Source organism: Phacochoerus africanus, chromosome 11 (genome assembly GCF_016906955.1).
Source record: "Phacochoerus africanus isolate WHEZ1 chromosome 11, ROS_Pafr_v1, whole genome shotgun sequence".
Classification (NCBI taxonomy): domain Eukaryota; kingdom Metazoa; phylum Chordata; class Mammalia; order Artiodactyla; family Suidae; genus Phacochoerus; species Phacochoerus africanus.
The window spans coordinates 36,161,546-36,182,481 of record NC_062554.1 but is presented as its reverse complement, the minus strand read 5'-3'; the positions used below and the strand labels follow the sequence as shown (position 1 = coordinate 36,182,481).

The 20,936-nt window shown below is 38.2% G+C and overlaps 1 protein-coding gene across 1 annotated transcript in view; it reads right to left on the bottom strand.

Moving 5' to 3' along the window:
* Positions 1 to 8,205: 8,205 nt before the first annotated feature.
* The window catches only part of CUL5 (cullin 5), an 86,839-nt gene continuing 74,108 nt past the window's right edge, over positions 8,206 to 20,936 (bottom strand). Inside the window, 6 exon segments of the mRNA XM_047752156.1 lie at positions 8,206 to 10,557; positions 15,174 to 15,297; positions 16,240 to 16,358; positions 17,773 to 17,934; positions 18,471 to 18,646; positions 19,011 to 19,134. Of these exon segments, the coding sequence (XP_047608112.1) occupies positions 10,363 to 10,557; positions 15,174 to 15,297; positions 16,240 to 16,358; positions 17,773 to 17,934; positions 18,471 to 18,646; positions 19,011 to 19,134 (900 nt within the window). The 3' untranslated portion in view covers positions 8,206 to 10,362.

Genomic DNA, 20,936 nt, shown 5'->3' with positions numbered 1-20,936 from the left:
AAATGTAGCTCATGTGAACTAAAGTTTGGCACTTGCCATCAGCCTCTACATGGAGTAAAACATGAGCCACTATAGCTGCTGACCCGCAGCACCACCTGAGTGGAGGAGCTTGGGGTGGAGACCAGAATGAGGCACTCTGTGTTCTAGAAAAACTGGAAGAACAAGTCTTCAGATAGTTACATATTTTAGGAGATTTTATGACCCCAAGTCTTACAACTCCTCATATCTAGGAAAACATTAAAATCCTTTAATGACGACTGATGCCTGTGACTAGTAGTAACTTTCATGACACCAGCAGCAAACGTCTGTAAAACGTGTGCATGGCTGCATGCACCTCCCCCTTCACCTTCATGATTTATAACTTGATATTCCCCCTATCCTCTTTGGGGAAGTATTTCAGAGCTATCAGTTTAGCTCTGAAATACTGCCTGAGCTGTAGTTAAGTGGACAAAACTAAAGATATCATGGTCAGCTGTGAGAACAGCCACTCCCAAGAGTGGACCAGTGAGCCTTGAGGGAACTGTGGAAAGTAACATAACATCTTTTCTATCAAAGGAAATCTTGGTTACTTTATTTTGCTCCAGTTTCCAATGAAACACCCCCTGAGATCCCCTTCCTCTTTACTCTTTTCCCAGCAACAATTCGTTTCAATTAGCCAACTGGGAAGAAAGTGCACCTGAACCTGACCAATGGGAAGGGAGCAGATAGGTCACCTGCATTAGGGATTAAACAAGGGAGGGTCCTTTGTTCAGTGCGCGGGCTTTTTGAGCACACGCGCGCGCGCCCTTCCGCAGAAGTAAAGATCCTTGTCAAGATCTCCCTGTGCTCATGTGTTTCATTTTTCGACATTGACAATCCAAGCCATGTCCCCAGCAGAACCTAGGAAAGAAACAGAGAAGACTGACCCACCGCTGAGGTGCATATCAAAGAAGTGATTCCAGTAAGCCCGGACACTTACATCTTCCCATAGAAACTGGTTTTCTGTAAATCTCTTCAGGTAAATCTGGTTGTCTGTAAATGTTTTGTTCCTACTACCTTCCCTTTGTGGCAAAAACTCATATTCTAGCTTCCTCCTCTGAGAAGTTTCTCACGGCTACCTCAAATGCTGCCTCCTGGATTTAAGTCCTAATTTTGACAGGGATGGAGTAGGCACAGGTGGTTTTAGAAGTCCCAGCAAGGACCACAGATAACCAGGGAAATTTAGGGAACATTGGGAGATCACTGTAAGTTAATAAATTGCTCAGAAAAGTCATCAGAACAAGGCAGGCTTGCCTGACTAGTAGAAGTGCGAAAATTGCCTCTGGTCATTGGATGGGAGACGGGATGAGGCCTGCATTCAGATTCAGACCAAGGGCTGGAGTTTGAGGACCTTCCCTTCTGCTGATTTGAACACACACCTTACCTGATACCAAGGAGCAGCTGCTACTCCCGGAAAGGAAAGGGCAGGCTTGTCCAACCCTGACTCCCCTTGGATGACAAAACTAACCCACCAGATCCTCAGGGCAGAGCCTCCTTGCCTGGCTGCTTGCATCTCTCACAAGCGTCCTATTCTAATAACTGTATTTCTTGCCTATCACTTTGTCTCTCGCTGAATTCCTTCTGCATGGCGACATGAAGATCCTGAACCTCAGTGAATCCAGACATAGGGTGATTGATTCTAATTTAAAACCTTAGGTTTGAGTCCCCATCTGGAATTACTCTGGGTTCAAGTCCCAATCTGTGTTCTGGCTAGGTTCAGGCCGTTAATACTGTCAGTTTCAGTTTCACCCCAAATAAAACTTAACTCTCAGCTTTCAGGTTTTGCATTTTTTTTCAGTTGACACTAATAATTTCATAAGAACCTAGGAATTTGAAAAGTCAAAAATTTTTAAGAAAATAGGGACATTTACTACAAGGAGGATAATTGTGGCAATTGAGTGTCTTGCATGTGGGGCAGTCTAGACGCCTTATTCTGATCTTTATTTACATTCATCAAAAAAAATTTACTTGCTGGAGTTCCCGTCGTGGCGCAGTGGTTAACAAATCCAACAAGGAACCATGAGGTTGCGGGTTTGATCCCTGGCCCTGCTCAGTGGGTTAAGGATCCGGCATTGCCCTGAGCTGTGGTGTAGGTCGCAGACGTGGCTCGGATCCTGCCTTGCTGTGGCTCTGGCATAGGCCGGCATCTACAGCTCTGATTAGCCCCCTAGCCTGAGAACCTCCATATGCCGAGGGAGTTGCAGAAATGGCAAAAAGACCCAAAAAAAAAAAAAATTTACTTGGGAAAAATTTCCAGATTAAAGCATATATTTTGGAGTTAGGGCAGGGAGGTAATTGGACTTTTAAAAATTTAATTTTTCTTTTTAGGGCTGCACCCACAGCATATGGAAGTTCCCAGCTCGGGGTCCAATCAGAGCTGTATTTGCTGGCCTATGCCACAGCCACAGCCACACAGGATCTTTTAACCCACTGAGCAAGGCCAGGAATCTAATCTTCATCCTCATGGATACTGAGAGGGATGGAGTAGGCACAGGTAGTTGTAGAGGTCCCAATAAAGGATCATAGATAGAGAGGGAAACCAAGGGGGACACTGTAAGTTAATAATTGCTCAAGAAAGCCATCAGAACAAAGCAGGCTTGTTTGACTAGTGAAGGCACGAGGGAATTGCTCAGGTCATTGGGTCAGGGGTGGCATGAGGCCTGTGTTCAGATTCAGGCCTGGGGCAGGAATTTGAGGACCCTCCTTCTGCAGATTTGAATCACACCTTACCAGATACTAAGGAGGAGCTACTTTCCCAACCCCTACTCCCCTTGGATGATATAACTGTAGCCCACCTGACCCTGGGGGCAGAGACTCCTTGCCTCCCACTTGCATCTCTCACAAGCATCCTATCTTAATAAATCTATTTCTTGCCTATCACTTTTATTTCCTTCTGTTCAGAGGCATGAAGAACCTGAACCTTAGTAAGTCTAGACACCGGGTGAGTCATTCTAATTTAAAACTGTGGGTTCAAGTCTCAGTTTGGGTCTAGGCTGGGTTCGAGTCCCAGCATGCGAGTTCAAGTCCCATTCTGGGTTTTGGCCGGGTTCAAGTCCCAATCTGAGTTTTGGCTATGTTCAGGCCATTAATGCTGTCAGTTTGAATACTAGTCAGGTTCGTTACCACTGAGCCACTACGGGAACTCTGGGAAGGTAATTATTGAAGGTACTAAATAGATGAAATTCCACAAAGAGGAGTCCATAGAAACTTGGGGAACACTACCATCTAATTGGAGGAAGAGGACGCAACCAAATTAGTTGGAGCAAGAATTCTACAAAGAAAGGTAGCAGGGAGCCAGGTTATGCTGTGAGCTGTGACAGGCACCCTCTGCCTCCATTTCTCTATACATCTGTGATAATCCACACCCAGGATGTGAGGCCATAACCATGCTGAGGAGAAGCAGAACCAAAGCCAACAAGCAACAGGACATTACACTGAGTTCTTGTGGTGGCTCAGTAGGTTAAGAGCCTGACTAGCATGCGTGGCCCTAAAAAAGGACTCTTAGGTGGGAAACAAAACAAGGCCTAAAAAGGACAAAAAATCAGCAGAAGCCAGCACAATCCAGACTTGCAGACTCCTTATTATCAAACAGGACCATGTAACGGATTGAGTTTCCTAGAACAAACAAAACCACCTTCTATAAAAAAAAAAAAAAAGCACTCCCCTGCGGGGGGGAGGGGAGAGTTGAGCCAGAGTCTTCCTTACTCAGAGCTCCTGACCTCTCTGTTGGTCAATAAATCCTGCTTTCAATCTCATTGCTCCGGCCTCTTCCTCCCTCTTCCCTGCTGTTCTAACAGGGACCCTGTTAGGTTTGTCCCGGGAAAAACCAGACTTAGCTCTAGGCTCTCACCTAGCTCCTGGAGAGACATGACTGTCTTCCCAAAATCATGCGACCCAATCTTAAAGACTACCTCACCCAGGAAAATGTCTAAACTTCTGTTCATATCCTACTAACAAACAATCCTCCCAAACTGATTGGTCTGTTCCTTTTCACCCTATTTACATAAGAAATGGCCAATTGGCTTCTGCACAGAAACCCCCTTTCTTGGCTCCCACATATAACCTCCCTCCTCGAGTGGCTGACTGTTGACCTCCCCTTGTGAGTCAGCCTGACAGTATACCCCGCTAATAAAGTCTTTTATGCCTGAACTCGGGTCTCATCCTTTCTGCCGTCCTTACAGACACTACATTTTTTAATTCCAAAATTCTCTTTTTTTGGCCACACCCACAGCATATGGAAATTCCAGCCAGGAATCAAACCTATGTGCCTCCACAGAGACTTGAGCTGCTTCAGTCAGATTCTTCTTTGTCTTTTTAGGGCTGCACCTGTGACATATGGAAGTTCCCAGGCTAGGGGTCAATCGGAGCCACAGTCACAGCAATGCCAGACCCAAGCTGAGTCTACAATGTGGAACCCTTAACCCACTGAATGAGGACAGGGATTGAATCAGTATTAATAGGGTTTGATACTGCGAAGTCACGATGGAACGCCTGCAGTCAGATTCTTTTTGTCTTTTATTATTATTATTTTACATTTGAGGGCCACACGTGCAGCACATGGAAGTTCTCAGCTAGGGGTCGAATCAGAGTTAGAGCTGCCAGCCTATGCCATAGCCACAGCAACCAAAGATCCCAGTCACATCTGCAACCTACACTACAGCTCACAGCAATGGCAGATCCTCAACCCACTGAGCAAAGCCAGAGATTGAGCCTGCATCCTTATGGATTCCCACTATGGGAACTCCCTGCAGTCAGATTCTTAATGCACTGTGCCACAGCAGGAACTCCTATTCTAAAATTCTAGAGTTACAGCTCAGGTAAAAGACAAGAAAGATGTGAAAATTCATTTTTTCTACCCCTACCCAAGTTAAGTAGAACTCAAGAGAGAAAGGCTAGAGCTGGAGAGAAAGCTGGAGGATTAGCCACTGATGAGTGTTCCTGAGACAAGCCCCTGATCCCTGTCCCCTCCTGCAACCCAGCCAAGGGAGTACTTGACAATAGAACTGATAGGGATAGAATAGGATTTACACAGGTAGTTGCGAAAGTCCCAAGAAGGGACTTCCCATAAGAGAGAGAGGGAAGCCTAGGAAACTTTGGGAGATCAATGTGAGTTAATAGTTGCTCAAGAAAGCCGTAAGAATGAGGCAGGCTTGCTTGACCAGTGGAGACTAGAGATTTGCCTCAGGTCAGTGGGTGAGGGATGGGATGAGGCCTGCATTCAGGTTCAGACAAGGGCAGGAGTTTAAGGATCCCCCTTCTGCAGACTTGAATAAGCACCTTAACAGTCTTAGTTTGACCTTATAGGGTCAAATACTCTCTTACCAGATACCAAGGAGGTGCTACTACTCCAAGAGAGAGGAGCATAAGCACACCCCCCGCCCCCACAAACACAGGATAAATTCAGTTACGAGGGAGAGTAGATCTCCGTTCCCTGTTTCAAACCAGCTTGTCTGAAAAAGCCCACATGAGCGCTTGGGATTAAATAGAAGATTGAGGTGGTTGCTTAGGGTGTTTGGGTGTGAGGAGCCGAAAGTAGCCTCACAGAAAATACCCACGACTCCCAAAGCCCCCCAAACAGCTAAATGGTAGATTTCCTGTTGCAGCTGTGAAGGGTACATAAGTCAGCTGAACTGGAGCTGGGGAAACTGAGTTTCACATACATGTCATGAGGCCTTTCCTTGTGGGCATGAGGCCCACCAGACCGTATGAAGCCCAGGAGAGAAGGGGTGAAGGGAACAGTCCTGGAAGTGACAAGCCTTTAACCACACATTTATGAAAAGATAACTGAATTTGACTGAGTTTAGGTGAAGATGACTAGATTAGCCCCTAGCCTGGGAACCTCCATATGCCAGAAGTGGGAGTGGTCCCAGAAAAAGGCAAAAAGACAAAACAAACAAACAAAAAGACAAAAACAAAAACCAAAGTCCAATGTTGAGTTTAAGATCATATGAAGCGCTATGGGCTGAATTTGTATCTCTCCAAAAGTTCTATGTTGAAACCTAATTTCCAGCGGGATGTTATTGGGAGGTGGAGCCTTTGCTCTAGAAGGTAATTAGCTGGAGCCCTTGGGAATTGGACTAGTCCTCTATAAAGAAGACCCTGAGAGCTCTCTAAAGCCTCTTCTGCCAAGTGAGGGTTGGAGAAGTTAGCAGTTGGCAATATGAAAGAGATTCCTCATCAGAACCAACCATGCTAGCACGCAGGTCTCAGATTTGAGCCTCTAAAACCAAAAGTTTCTGTTGGTTTCTAAGCCATCCACTCTATGGTACTTTGTTACAAAGACTAAGACACAATCCATCTTCATAACCTTATGACTAAGCTATCTCTAGCTTTGAAATTTAAACATTTCACAAAACTTCAAATACATACAAAACATGACATAATTTGTTTTATATTTTTTTACTTTTTTTTTTTTTTTTTTTACCACATCTTTGTCATCTGGAAGTTCCAGAGCCAGGGACCAAACCCAGGCCATAGCAGTGACAATGCAGGATCCTTAACCTGGAGATATAAAATTTAAATTTTGGTTATGACATGGCCTATCTAAACTGATGAAAGAATGCATTAATCACTTTAGGGTTTGAAAATTTTGAATTCTTCCAGGCATGATAACCCTATGTATACTATCATCAATGGAAAAGCTACATTCATGATAGCCTTTTCCTTTTTTTTAAGCCATAGCAGTAACCAGTCAGCAGTGACAATGCTGGGTCCTTAACACTGAGCTAGCAGGAAACTTCTCAAAAGCTTCCATTTTAAACTAGAATTTGAAATTTAAAAGCAATGAGTTACTTTTCATATTTCTCATTCTTAAGTCTGCCTGAGGTTTACTATTTTATTATGAAATATATATCTATTGCTATTTAAAACTTTTGAAACTATTTAACAGTAGAACATCAACATTTTCTGGATAGGTGAAAGCTTTTATATTACATTTTTATTTTGCAAGAAAATAAATTATACAACTTAAAAAATAAAATCCAAAAATTAAGCAGTTCATCAAAATATTTCAGCCTACTGCATACAGAAACTGCTACCATTTAAAATTGTACAGCATTATCATCTCAGTTTGTAGTGGCACACATTCGAAATCTTATTTACCATACAAGGATAGAGTACAACTTACGAACTCAAATTTGTTCAACACTCCAGACAACACACATAGTGTAGATGACAGGAAAGCTCTCAATGTGATGTTTATTTCACAAACATGACCTTGGAAGAGTTTATTAGATAGCATCCCAGTCATTCACATGAAAATAGGAAAAAAAAAAATGTTGAGTTTAAGACAGCAAATCTTTCTGGAAAACTAGCAAATCTTTCACCCAATTGAATTTTTAAAATCTGCCCTTTGAGCAGGGCCAATAACATGCTACTGCAAATAATGCAAAATACTTTTAAACTACTCTGGTCATATTTTGTATTAAATTTAATAAAAGGTAAAAATAAGAGAGTTAACATTTCATTTTTGGAAATTTCAACATTTATGCACAAAATAAGAGATTTAAATAAAATGACAGAATGCAGGGACCCCTCCAGTAAGTGTAAAAATTGGAAGACTTCAGAATTTATTTCAAGATACTCATTAAACCATTGGAACAGTAATAGTCTAAATATTTAACTCACTGTAAGCATTATAATTGTTCTGTATTTTTACCTTTTAAGTATTGTTTCCTGTCTACTTACTCTGCAATGATATGGCAACAAAGGTTAACATTTTCCAGATGGCTCCATCTTGACACTAGAAGATGAACGTTCAAAGCTTAAATTAACCTTTAAGTTTCCTACTGCCATACTGCTCATGAAGAAAACATATATGTGTATGTATACATAGTTTCCCCTTAACTATGTCAGGTTTCATCCCTGCTCAGGGAGCACTAATTTTAGTGCGCACTAGAGAAAAGGGACTTAAAGGAAACGAACTGTGATCCTGTACCTTCAGCAAATTACTGGTACACTTTTTCTTCCGATTCTTTTCTTTTAAATTAGCAAATCTATTTTCAAAATATATTTAAAGAAAATTCAACAATGGTATAGGCACCTTGTCAACTAAATGGTTTTCATAAACACCAGAAAGTAGTTAAGATAAACTTTTGTATACACAACGAAAAAATGATGAAAGCTGTTAAGTACATAGTATTTGCTGCCGCTCTATTCCCCAAAATACAATTACGACATAATTAGCTATTTAAAAATTTATAAAATTTAATAGAAAACTTTGCTATGGATTTAGAGTTACCCACTTTTGCATTAAATTTTGCCTTTATAAATCAAAACATTGTGGCTCTCATTCTTAAATTAAATGACTAAAAAGATTAGACATGCCAAAAAAGTTCTGAGAATAATTCTGGTTTAAAACAACAATAATCTTAAACTTTAAGAAATGGCCTGTAGTTTTTCCTTCCATTGTTTACTCTTTTGGCATTCTTGTATTGGATAAGCAAATATGCCATATCAAACTATTCATTAAAATAAGGGCCAGAATTTTTACCAAATTATCACATTTTTTAATTTTCAATTTTGTGTACTGGTAACAGTCATCTAATTAGAGAAAACAGTGAGTACTAATTTAGTTTAATTCATCACAATATGCTTGATATAATAATTTGACACATGCTACCTTAGAGCTCAAGTGTAAGATTTTTAAATTAGAAACAAAATTCCAATTTCCTACGAGTTTCAAAATAGGCATTTGACTATAACCAGCAAAATCTTAAATGTTTTAAGTTTGCTCTCTTGCCTTTCAGCAGGAAGCTCACAAAGCTTCTTGGGACTGGGGACAGATTCCATGAAATGCTCTTGAAAGCACCCTGCAATAATACTGTATGTTTTTCAACACTCCAGCACTCCATTTCCTACTATCATCAAAATCATTTAAAATAATACTATCACATAAAATATAAAATAATTTGCAAGAAAATTTGAAACGTGCACCACAATGAATAAAATCCATGTTGAGCCATTCTTTCCCAATGAGGAGTAAGTTTTTTCTCAAGTTGTTCATGTCCTCATGTCCTAAAATCTCCACTACTCTGGGTATTCAGTTGCCAGCAACTAGTAAGTTGCTACTTTGGATTGACTGAAAGGAACAAGGTAAGTGTTGCCTTCTGAACATTTTTTAAAATTTTTATTTTTAAAATATATAAATATATATGTACATACATTTGGCAAGTTTACAGCTCATACTCAGAATGCAACAATTTTGCTTATGTTTTCCAGGTCTTACATTGTGGCTTTTCTCTTCCTCCTAGGTGACTGATACCTAATTATTACCTTTTAAAACAGAATATCTTCCTTTTCAGAAACATGAGGGTATAAAATCCTCATCATGAGACTTTAAAATTTCAAAATATTTCTATACTACAGATTAAGAAGTCAGTTACATAACTATTATATTAGAGCAGGAGATTTCTGTCTTATTTTTAATAAATTTGAATGTGGCATAATAAATATTAGGTATATAAATATTAAGTGTCCTAGTAAACACTTAATATGCTTGTTTTGCTCTTTTGCAAATTGAAATGATCTACCTATCTCCATACATTTTTTTGAACAACTGAAATAACAATATAATCTTTACTTTTTCAAAACAAGCTCTCCAGCCATATAAGGGAGAAAAAAAAAAAAAAACAAAAAACCCTATCATTTAACAACAAACAACAAAAACAATAGTCTCCTGCTTAAAGAAAGTCAACATTTTTAAGTTGGAAAAATTTAATACCATTTTTAAGTCACCATTTTAATAAAATCATTATACTGAAACAATCTTTGAACAAAAAATTTGATACTATTAAATTCTTATCTTTCCAACTACATCTGCCCTGTCCCAATGTTGTGTAGACCAGCTCACTCTTTCGATCAAAAGAAACCAAGAGTGCTACTTCTAGTTTTAATTGCATTTTTAAAACAAAACATAACAGCGTTTTTCAGTGCACAAACATCTGAAGATCCTTCCTTGTGCAAGTACATTTTTGTAAGAGAGGATAAAAAGAGAAACAAACCAAAAAAAAAAAAAGGCAACAAGAACCCCACTTTCACCCTTCCCAACGGCATTTCTTCTTGTGGGTATAAATCAGATTTATTTTTCAAAGTTCATAGTGGGCTCTTCATGAATGCAAGTTTCTCCACAAAACAGCATGCTGTTAATGAGTGTGCAACATGAAGGGGATGCCACCATGCTGACTAATGGGATTGGCAAAGTAGAGTTGTTTTGTTAGGTAAGGCAGATTTTAATATTTATGTAATCAAAGTCCAGATAAACCTTCCTCCAGCACAAACTGTAACAACTTTTCTGCCCAAGCACTTCAAAATTTGGGTTCTTAATATTGTCCAAAATATTCAAAATTATGCCATATATATGAAAGTGTTGATATCAGATTCATCTCTTCTGATGTATTTGTGCTCTATTAGCCATTCTATTTGCTCTTTTATCATTTTCTTTTGTGGTAAGAACATGTTTTTCAAAATTTCTACTAATTCAGTCTGCAGCTGAGCATTACTAATTTTCTTTCTCATCTTCATTATTTGTATGATAGCTTCCTAAAAGAAAAAATAAAAATGAAATATGAAATTATTTTAAGTAAAACAAAAACAAAAAATGACTTTTTGTGCATTTCATTCTCTATCCAACATCTATTCAAATGATTACCAATCAATGGACTAATCTTGAGACCAGTACCTTTTACTTAACAAAAATAGCTTTTTTTTTTCACTCTGAAAAATAAAATCTGGATATAATGGAGATTTTAAAAAATAAGGAAAAGCAAAATTACCCATAACCTCTCTGCTGAAAGAAAATCACATCTAATCGTGATTTCTTTTTATTCTTTTTTTTCACACTATGTTATGTTTAAAATTTTTCCCTTACCTGTGAACACAGTATATATCTGGTATTGAATTAAGAATTAACTATGATACAAAAAATTCCTTATACATATTTTGTCCCTTTTACTCACCATTATTATTTTGTATAGTAGCAAAGGCCAGTTGATTCTGTTTTACTTACTTTTTATTTTTATTTATATTTTTATTTTGCATTTTAGGGCCACACTCATGGCACATGGAGGTTCCCAGGCTAGGGGCTGAATCGGAGCTACAGCTGTCGGCCTACGCCACAGCCACAGCAACGAGGGATCTGAGCCACATCTGCAACCTACACCACAGCTCACGGCAACCCTAGATTTTTACCGCACTGAGTGAGGCCAGGGATCGAACCCACGGCTGAATGGATGCTAGTTGGGTTTGTTAACCGCTGAGCCACAACGGAACTCCTGTGTCTGTTTTAAAAATTAATTATTACTACTCTTTATCTTTGGTTTGTACTAAGTCAAGTGTTTTAATGTTCTACAATAATAAGCACTTTTCATCTAAGTCAATTTTATCAATGGTTTCCTTGGTGATTTCTTTAATTACTATTAAGTTTGTAATAAGGATAATTAGAAAATTACTATTATTTTCTCTTTTGCCTTTTCCAGTATAAGCTGTCTCCATAGTCAAAAAAAGGCATTCGTCTATCTTAGTGGAGATTAGAATTCGTTACAAAGAAATGTAAAACAGAAAATGTGCTGATATTTTAACACAAGGCAATTATCTTGGGAGTCATGGACCATCCAGCATGAGAAAAGTACCTTCAACTTCCCCTGTACAGACATGAGAATTCCTACACTACCACCAGGAGGTCAGGTGAATTCCTGCCATTGTCAGTTATGTCCAGACCCAGGCTCTTGATCAGAGGTTTATGCTAAGGGTCCAGATAAACAGAAAGAGAGGGAAAAAGTCTGTCCCTTCAGGCACTTGTACATTACAGAAACCAGGAAGGAGGCGAGGAATAACTGTGACTATTCCAATTTCTCCTATTCTAGCTTTAGTAGAGGTGAAAGTGGTGGTTGTATTAGAGATGTTAAGAGAAAAAAAGAGACCACAGGAGTTCCGGCCCTGGTCCCCATCTAATACGTTGGAGGTCACTTGAACAGTGGCATGATATAATGGAAATAACTTGCACTCCTAAAACACTCTTAGTTCCCATACTATGCAGATAGAGTTTAGAGAGGGAATCCTTTAACAGGAGATGATAACGACAGTGTGCCATGTATGCCAGGGGCCATAATGAAGATACAGTAAAGTCTCAGAGGGCTCAAGAGCTCAGTAAGAGCAGAGAACAAGCAGCCAGAGCAGGAAAGAGGCCATGTGGTCTTTACCAACTGGAAAAGAATAAGTCATAGTTCATCTGCTACACACATCAGCAACAGAAAGTCAAATTCCCATAGGTGACAGATAAAGCACTCCGTGGCTGACAAGAGCAAGCACCCAAAACACTGTCTAGAATACTGTTCTACTGTCATATAGATATGACAATCCCTTCACTGTCATTATGAGGTCAAGGGGATCTCTCTCAACCTCAATACATCCAGATGCCATTTATGAAAACAACAAAGAATGGGGATGGATGGAGTAGAATCAGGGAAAAGTAAAACAGTCTTAACATCAGCTAAAGGGACATTAGCATTATCTAAAGGGACTTGGATGAGTAAATTGGGCATAATTATGAATCAGTTTTAGACAAAATAGAAAACTTCATTTTCTCTGTCCATCTTGCAGGATGACTATACTCACCTTTCCATTCCATGTCTCAACTCTAATCCATCTGCATTTATCCTGGTATAGCCAAACTAGGAATATATCACCCTTTTTCTCCCAGAAGTAAAATTTCCCAAAATCTCTTAATAATATATTCCCTTTCCATGGGCCATGGAAATTATTTCCTTTATTGCAAAGTTCATCTACACTTATATAATAGGTTTAATTGTGAGTTACTTTCTTCAATTAATCTGTCACAGTTTTATTTTTAGATATTTTTAAATAAGTTTTTGTTTTGTTTTGTTTTGTTTTGTTTGCTTTTTAGGGCCACACCCGAGGCATATGGAAGTTCCCAGGGTAGGGGTCAAATGAGAGTTATGGCTGTCAGCCTATGCCACAGCCACAGCAACGCAGGATCTGAGCCACTTCTGTGACCTTTACCACAGCTCACAGCAATGCCTGATCCTTAACCCATTGAGCAAGGCCAGGGACTGAACCCACATCCTCATGGATCCTAGTTGGGTCTGTTACCACTGAGCCACAACGAGAACTCCCTAAATAAGTTTTAATATTTGACACAAGCAAGTTCTACCACCACTGACACTTTATTCTTAATTTTTTTAACATTCTCAATCACTCTCACTTATTTATTCTTTGTCATAAAACTGGGACTCACTTTTTTAAAATTCCAAAAATATTCCTAGTTGAATTTTTATACGAAATTCAGTAAACTTGGTACTAGCATGTGAAAAGCTAATTGAAGTTATTCAGCCTGATCACTTAACAATATGGTATTTCATGTTTTAAACCCTTTTCTTTTTTTGGCTGTGCTCGTGGCAACGTGGAAGTTCCTGGCCCAGGGATAAAACCTGTGCCACAGCAGTAACCCAAGAAGCTGCAGTGACAATGCTGAATCCTTAACCCACTGTGCCACAAAACTCAAAAATTTCATGTTCAGCAAAAGAAGTCATATACAAAGAATACATCATCTGATTCTATTTGTATGAATACAGAGAACAGGCAAAACTCAGCAATGGAGAGAGGAATCAGGTGGGTTGAAGAGAGAGACTGGCTGGATAAGAAACATGGGGAAATTACTGGGGTGACAGAAATGGTCTGTATTTTATGAGGTCATGGTCATACAAGTACACACATTTAGTAAAACACACTGAAAACTACAAAATGTGCATTATGTAGTACTATATTATACCTCAATAAAAACATTTGGTAAGAGAAAAAAAAGAATATCATCTTTCTCTTTATTCTTAACTCCTTTTGAATTTCTCAGGTGAAGTCCTTTCTTCACATAGGTTCTACACACTGGTTTTTAAAGAAATGCCTGTAAATTCCGTGGTTTCTTCTTTTATTTTTTTCAGTTTGTGTTTATTGATAAATAGAACAGCACCTGATTTTTATTTTTTCTCTGCTCCTTTATCATATTATATATGATCTGTAAGTAGTGAAAATTTTTAATCTTTTCCTCATTTCCTATTTGATAGCATTGGCCAATAGTTTCAAGATTAAATGAAAGTGGTAAAAGTGGAATAACTTGGGGTTTTTTTTGGTCTTCTTGTCTTTTGAGGGCCGCACCCATGGCATAATGGAGATTTCCAGGCTAGGGTTATAATTGGAGTTGTTGCTGCCAGCCTATGCCAGAGCCACAGCAAAGCAGGATCCAAGCAGCATCTGCGAACTACATCACAGCGCACGGCAACACTGGATCCTTAACCCACTGAGCGAGGCCAGGGATCAAACCTGCAACCTCATAATTCCTACTTGGATTCGTTTCCACTGAGCCATGATGGGAACTCTGGAATAATTTGGTTTTAATCAGTGTATTTCTTTTTTTTTTTTTTTTTGTCTTTTTGCTATTTCTTGGGCCGCTCCTGCGGCATATGGAGGTTCCCAGGCTAGGGGTCGAATCGGAGCTGTAGCCGCCGGCCTACGCCAGAGCCACAGCAACGCAGGATCCGAGCCGCGTCTGCAACCTACACCACAGCTCACGGCAACAACGGATCGTTACCCCACTGAGCAAGGGCAGGGACTGAACCCGCAACCTCATGGTTCCTAGTCGGATTCGTTCACCACTGCGCCACGATGGGAACTCCCAATCAGTGTATTTCTAAAGCTAATACAGTCATGCATTAGTTTGAAATAGGTATTCTTTATCATGTTCAGAAAGTATCATAATGTTAGTTTTAAAATGTTTCCTGATTTCACACTACAATGGAATCAGAAGTCTTATAATTAAATAAAATTTTAAATATTCAATCCTAGAATTGTAACTTGCTGCTGAAATATATTTATTCTTTTTGACATATGGTCAAAGAGAGGCATAACCTAAAACTAAGGTTTTGCCCAACCAAAAAAATCCGCTAGAGACCACGAGGTCACATAGGCATCTCTTCCAGCAACTAAGAGAATGCTATTAATACAACTTTTAAATTTGAGTAAAATAAAAATTAGCTCTTCTGTACAAAAAGTCTGAATACCTACATTTCTTTAATTTCAAAAAGAATCTGAAGATTAAAAACAGCAACGTTTTTCAAAATTTAGACATTCTTCTTAACATTACAAACCTGGGTTCTCAGTATTCTTAGTTGAACTATTCCTTCATTCTCCTCTTCTCTCATCCTTTCTGTAGTGAGCTGTAAGCGTCCAATCAAGTTGATTTTACCCCTTTTCTGAACTTTTGCATTTTTTCTATGAAAACATTAAATCAAATATTTTACAGTGAAAGGTCTTTTAAACATATTATAGCAACAACATCTAAAAGAATATTCTAAAAATTAATATTCAGCAACTGTTACAGGAAAACAAATAACCAACATACAGCTTTATTAAAAAGAACTGTACAATTTCCCTCAAAGATGATAAAAGCTCTGTTAATGAAATAAGAAATACTCCCCATAATAACAAAGTTAATATATAATTTATACTGCTATGAAAATGACTAGGCAACTGAAGATATGTGAGTTGTAATTCAGTATATTTTCTCACTGGATTTCAAGGAAGTTTCTGTTATATGGAGTTCCCTGGTGGCCTAGCAGTTAAGGATTTAGCATTGTCACTCTGTGGCTTGGGTTTGATCCCAAGCCTGGGAACTTCCTCGTGCTGTGATACCACCAAAAAAAAAAATTCTGTGTAGATAAAGCTGCTTTAGAGTGCAAAAGGATGCTTATTTAATTAATTATTTTTAAGTTGAGAATTATGTTTATTTGGGGGACTTACTGAGGTCTTGTTTTGTTTACTTTTTTATTTTTGGCTGCACCCACAATATGTAAAAGTTCCCAGGCCAGGGACTGAACCCATGTCATAGCAGCAACCCAAGTCACTGCAGTTAAAATGCCAGACCCTTAACCTGTTCAGCCACATAGAACCTCCAGATGTTTATTTTAAAGACGAAAAGTAATACAGTATAATGTCAGATAAAAATGTATCCATGAAAAATAGGTAAAGAAGTAATTAACACTGCCAGGTCATTAATATTTATAATAAACAAATAAATGGTAAAAAATCTAAAGTGATGATAGTATACAGGTATGTTTTAAATATCATGTAAGGAAAATAATTATTTTGCTAAAAACAAAACATTAAAATTCAAACAAGGTATTTTTATTTTACATCAACCAACATAAACCTTACATTAAACTGAACTCCTGGTTCACTGAGAAGAGGGTACCTTCTGTAAAGTCTTTGGGTGAGTTGACTTGAGGTTCGTACAATAAAACTTGCCGTTTGAGCTTTGGGAAAGCTACTAAAGACTATTGAGAATAAAGAGAAAACAATTAGCTTCTATCCACAGTATAGAATACTAAGATCAATTCCCCAACATAACCAATATAGGTGAGAAAAGATTATGAGCACAAATTCATAATTCAAACTTTTATTTGGTATTTCCACAAATATAACAATGTAAATGCACAACGAGGAAAAAAAAAATGAGGAGAAAAAAGTTGGTTATGAGGAAGTAATAAGTGCTCTCTTTATAACAGGATCAAAAAAATGACCACAGCAAACACCATTGCCAGTTATAAAAGAACTGTTCCTCTCTAGGTAACAATTTATTTTGGAACTCTTTTTTTTTTTTTTTGTCTTTTTAGCTATTTCTTGGGCCGCTCCCGCGGCATATGGAGGTTCCCAGGCTAGGAGTCGAATCAGAGCTGTAGCCACCGGCCTAAGCCAGAGCCACAGCAATTCGGGATCCAAGCCACGTCTGCAACCTACACCACAGCTCATGGCAACGCTGGGTCGTTAACCCACTGAGCAAGGGCAGGGACCGAACCCGCAACCCCATGGTTCCTAGTCGGATTCGTTAACCACTGCGCCACGATGGGAACTCCTATTTTGGAACTCTTAAGAGGTCTGTGGAGTAGGGGCAAAATACAGTTGTTTTTTTTTTTTTTTCCCTTGGCCACATTTGTGACCTGTGGCAGTCCCTGGGACAGGGACCAAACCCACATCACAGCAGTGACCTGAACCACTGCAGTAACAAGACCGGATCCTTAACCCAACTGTGCCACAGGGGAACTCCAAAAAATGAAGTTCTGAACAGGAGACTAATAAGCACATTTTATGAGATTTAAAAGGAAAAGGTTTTCCAATTCTTAGAATTCTGGTTATCACAAAATCTTTGGATACATTCTCTACATGAAATCTCTGGTCATGTTCTTCACAGGTAATATTTAAATACCAACTCAATCTTTTTCTCACTCTCTTTTTGCCATTCTCTGTCTTAGGAACTTGCTTATTTTCTTTTTTCTTTTTTTTTGGCTTTTTGCCATTTCTTGGGCCGCTCCCATGGCACATGGAGGTTCCCAGTCTAGGGGTCTAATCAGAGCTGTAGCTGCCAGCCTACGCCAGAGCCGCAGCAACGTGGGATCCAAGCAGCATCTGCGGCCTACACCACAGCTCAGGGCAATGCCGGATCCTTAACCCACTGAGCAAGGGCAGGGATCGAACCCACAACCTCATGGTTCCTAGTCGAATTCGTTAACCATTGCGCCAGGACGGGAACTCCCTTATTTTCAATTTATTTTCCATAAATACTTCATTTGTATATTTTTCCTGGTTAAAAGTCATTTGAAACTGCTATAAATTCATAAGCTTATTATAAGCAAACACAACCTCTTGCTACATGAGAAAATGCAATTCTAAAAACAAACATAAAAAACTAACCCATAAAGTTCTTCTAAGCTCAGCATCAGGGAGTTCAGTTGCAAGTTTCAGATTTTCAAAACTGATTTTCTCTCTGGGTCTTTGGTTCCATGCAAACAATACAGCCAGCTGAAATGTTGTTACCTCCAAATCATATTGACCTACTTCATTCTTAAATGTTATCTACAATAGATAAAATAATTTAAAAGAATAAGAATCTCTTGATGATTACTACCTACTATAATATCTCTTATATGAGAATATATATAAAAAGGACAGTGAGTTCTCTTCCTTTCTTATATGGTAATAAAAACACTAGCAGACCTTAATAACTGCCCAGAGTAAAGGCTTATCTCTCAGGTCTCTTGAACAAAATGTGGCCATGTGACCAAGTTCTAACCAATGAGATTTGAGTTGGAAATAATGGGGGAAACTTCTAAAAGTTGCCTTAAAGGAAACTATATTCATCTTTCCTTTTCTGTTGAGCTGGAAGATAGATATAGTAAGGATCATACTGGATTCTTCAGGCAAGGAAATACCTTAAGGATGGTGGTATAACAAGAAGCCTATGTCCCTAACTTTATGGAATAGATCCACTATACCTGCCCAAACTTTCACTTGTGAGAGAAGCAAAGATCTATCTTGTTAAAGCAAATCTTATTTGGAGTCCTGCTACTTTCAGCCAAACCAATATCTGAACCAACACACCATCTACTTACAATTCCATTTGACATGAGATGATGCCAATGTAATTTTCTACCACTATGATTTTTTTTGTAGAATTCTTCTACTTCAGGTATCAAATCCTCCAGTTCAGTAGGAAGTGAGACAAAGACTTTTTCAGAACTTCTTGACCAGGCACCAGCATTAAGAATTTTTATATTAACTGAATCAGCTATAGGAAAGAATATCAGAAAGTATTAAGCCAATACTCTTGACCATGGATAATTTTTTTTAACAATGATTTTTATTTTTTCCATTATAGCTGGTTTACAAACAATGGATCAAATTTAAAATACAAACACAGAGGCTAAGTTTGGTGAAAAATAAATAAAGACTAAAGATTTTGTTAAAAAGTGTCTGTTTGTTTCAAATTAAGAATTAGCAAATCTAAATTCTGCTTTGCAGGATATTGTCAAAGAATGTGGGCTCTGAATATCTTTATATCTATTACTCCTTAAACATTTTTAATTTACTAGAAAACAAAGATATTCTTTTTTTAAAGTAAAAAAAAAATGTATGTAATTATAAAATAATACCTGGTAAAGCCAATTTATTATTTTTGTGCATTTCCTTAAAAGCTTGGTTCAAATCTTCAGATACTTTTATGTCCTGAAACATTCTAGCAAGTTTGTTTACATAATCTGCTGGCATACCAACTTCCTATGAAAACCAAAGACAGAAGAAGTAATAAATAATACATAATCTGATAAACTATTAGGAAAAATTATAATGGAAAACTAAGTGTTAGATGTTTTAATATAAATTTTTCTTTTATTTATTAGAATGTTTATAATCTAATACCTATTAAATTTTATTCTTAGAAAATAAACAGAATATTCAGGCAATCCTGGCATTCTGTGCATGAATCCAGGATGCATTAATTTCAGTTACCACAATATAGTTAAATAACACCAGCCCCCCAACAACACAGTTCAACTTTCAATTACCATTACATATTAAATGAGGGTAATACATAAAGCACAAATGTAACCTCTAGCTCCTCAACCTAAAAATCACTAACAAATAACAGGCACATCATATCAGGCACCAGTCACAATACTTCTTTCAAAATCTGTTACCAGTTTATTCAGCTCACCTATGGATAGCAAAGCATGTATTTTCTTGCATTCATGTCTTTGAGTGATAAATCCACATAACATTTTACCAAAATGAATAACTAAAAGAGGTAACTGGGCAAGAAAGATGATAAAAGTGTACCTCCCCAAAAAAGAAGAAAATAATGTTGGAAATGAAAATAAAACGGAAGCGTTCTCTTCGTGGCTCAGTGGTTAAGGAGCCTGACTAGGAACCATGAGGCTGCGGGTTTGATCCCTGGCCTCACTCGGTGGATTAAGAACCTGGCGTTGCCATGAGCTGTGGTGTAGGTAGCAGACACAGCTTGGATCTGGCATTGCTGTGGCTATGGCATAGGCCAGCAGCTGTAGCTCTGATCCGACCCCTAGCCTGGGAACCTCTATATGCAGCGGGTGAGGCCCTAAAAAGCAAAATAAATAAATAAATACAATTAAAAAAAAAAAAAAAGAGTTCTTTTATATTCTAGATATAGTATCAGACATCAGTATTATAAATATTTTCCTAACTACTCTTTTCTTTCTTTTTGTTTGTTTGTTTGTTTTTTAAATGGCTGCATTTGTGGCATATGGAAATTCCCAAGATAGGGGTCAGATTAGAGCTATAGCTGAGACTTATGCCGCAGCCATGATCTGAGGCGCATCCGCAATCTACAAGGAAACACTGGGTCCTTAAACTACCAAGTAAGGCCAGGGATTGAACCTACATTCTCAGAGACAACAATGGGTCCTTAACACGCAAAGCCACAATAGGAACGCCACCAAGTTTTTTATAAAGACATAAAACACTTTAAATCTGAAAATGTATGTTTTATAGTGTACTAATAAATATATATCAACTGTATTAATTTTTCTTCTTCTTCTATATTTACAACAGATAGTAATTGTTTTTAATATTTTGACAAAAATTTCTAAGTCACGGAGTTCCCATTGTGGCTCAATGGTAACAAACCTGACTAGTATTCATGAGGATGTGGGTTTGATTCCTGGCCTTGCCCAGTGGGTTAAGGATCTGGCATTACCATGAGCTGTGGTATAGGTCATAGTCAAGGCTTGGATCTGGCGTTGCTGTGGCTATAGTGTAGACCAGCAGCTATAGCTCCAATTTGACCCCTAGCCAGGGAACTTTCATATGCCCTGGGTGAAGCTCTAAAAAGAAAAAAAAATTTAAGTCACAAAACAGTAATTGTTCCCACTGACTGTTAATACTGAGATCAGCTGCACAGTCATTTTTAATATTCCACACTACCATGCAAAGCAGAGCTCTCTGAAAATCTGTAATGTGAAATACACATATAAATGAAAACCATATATATAACATATAACTATACACATTACAATGTTTTTTGTTATATATAAAATACCATAAAA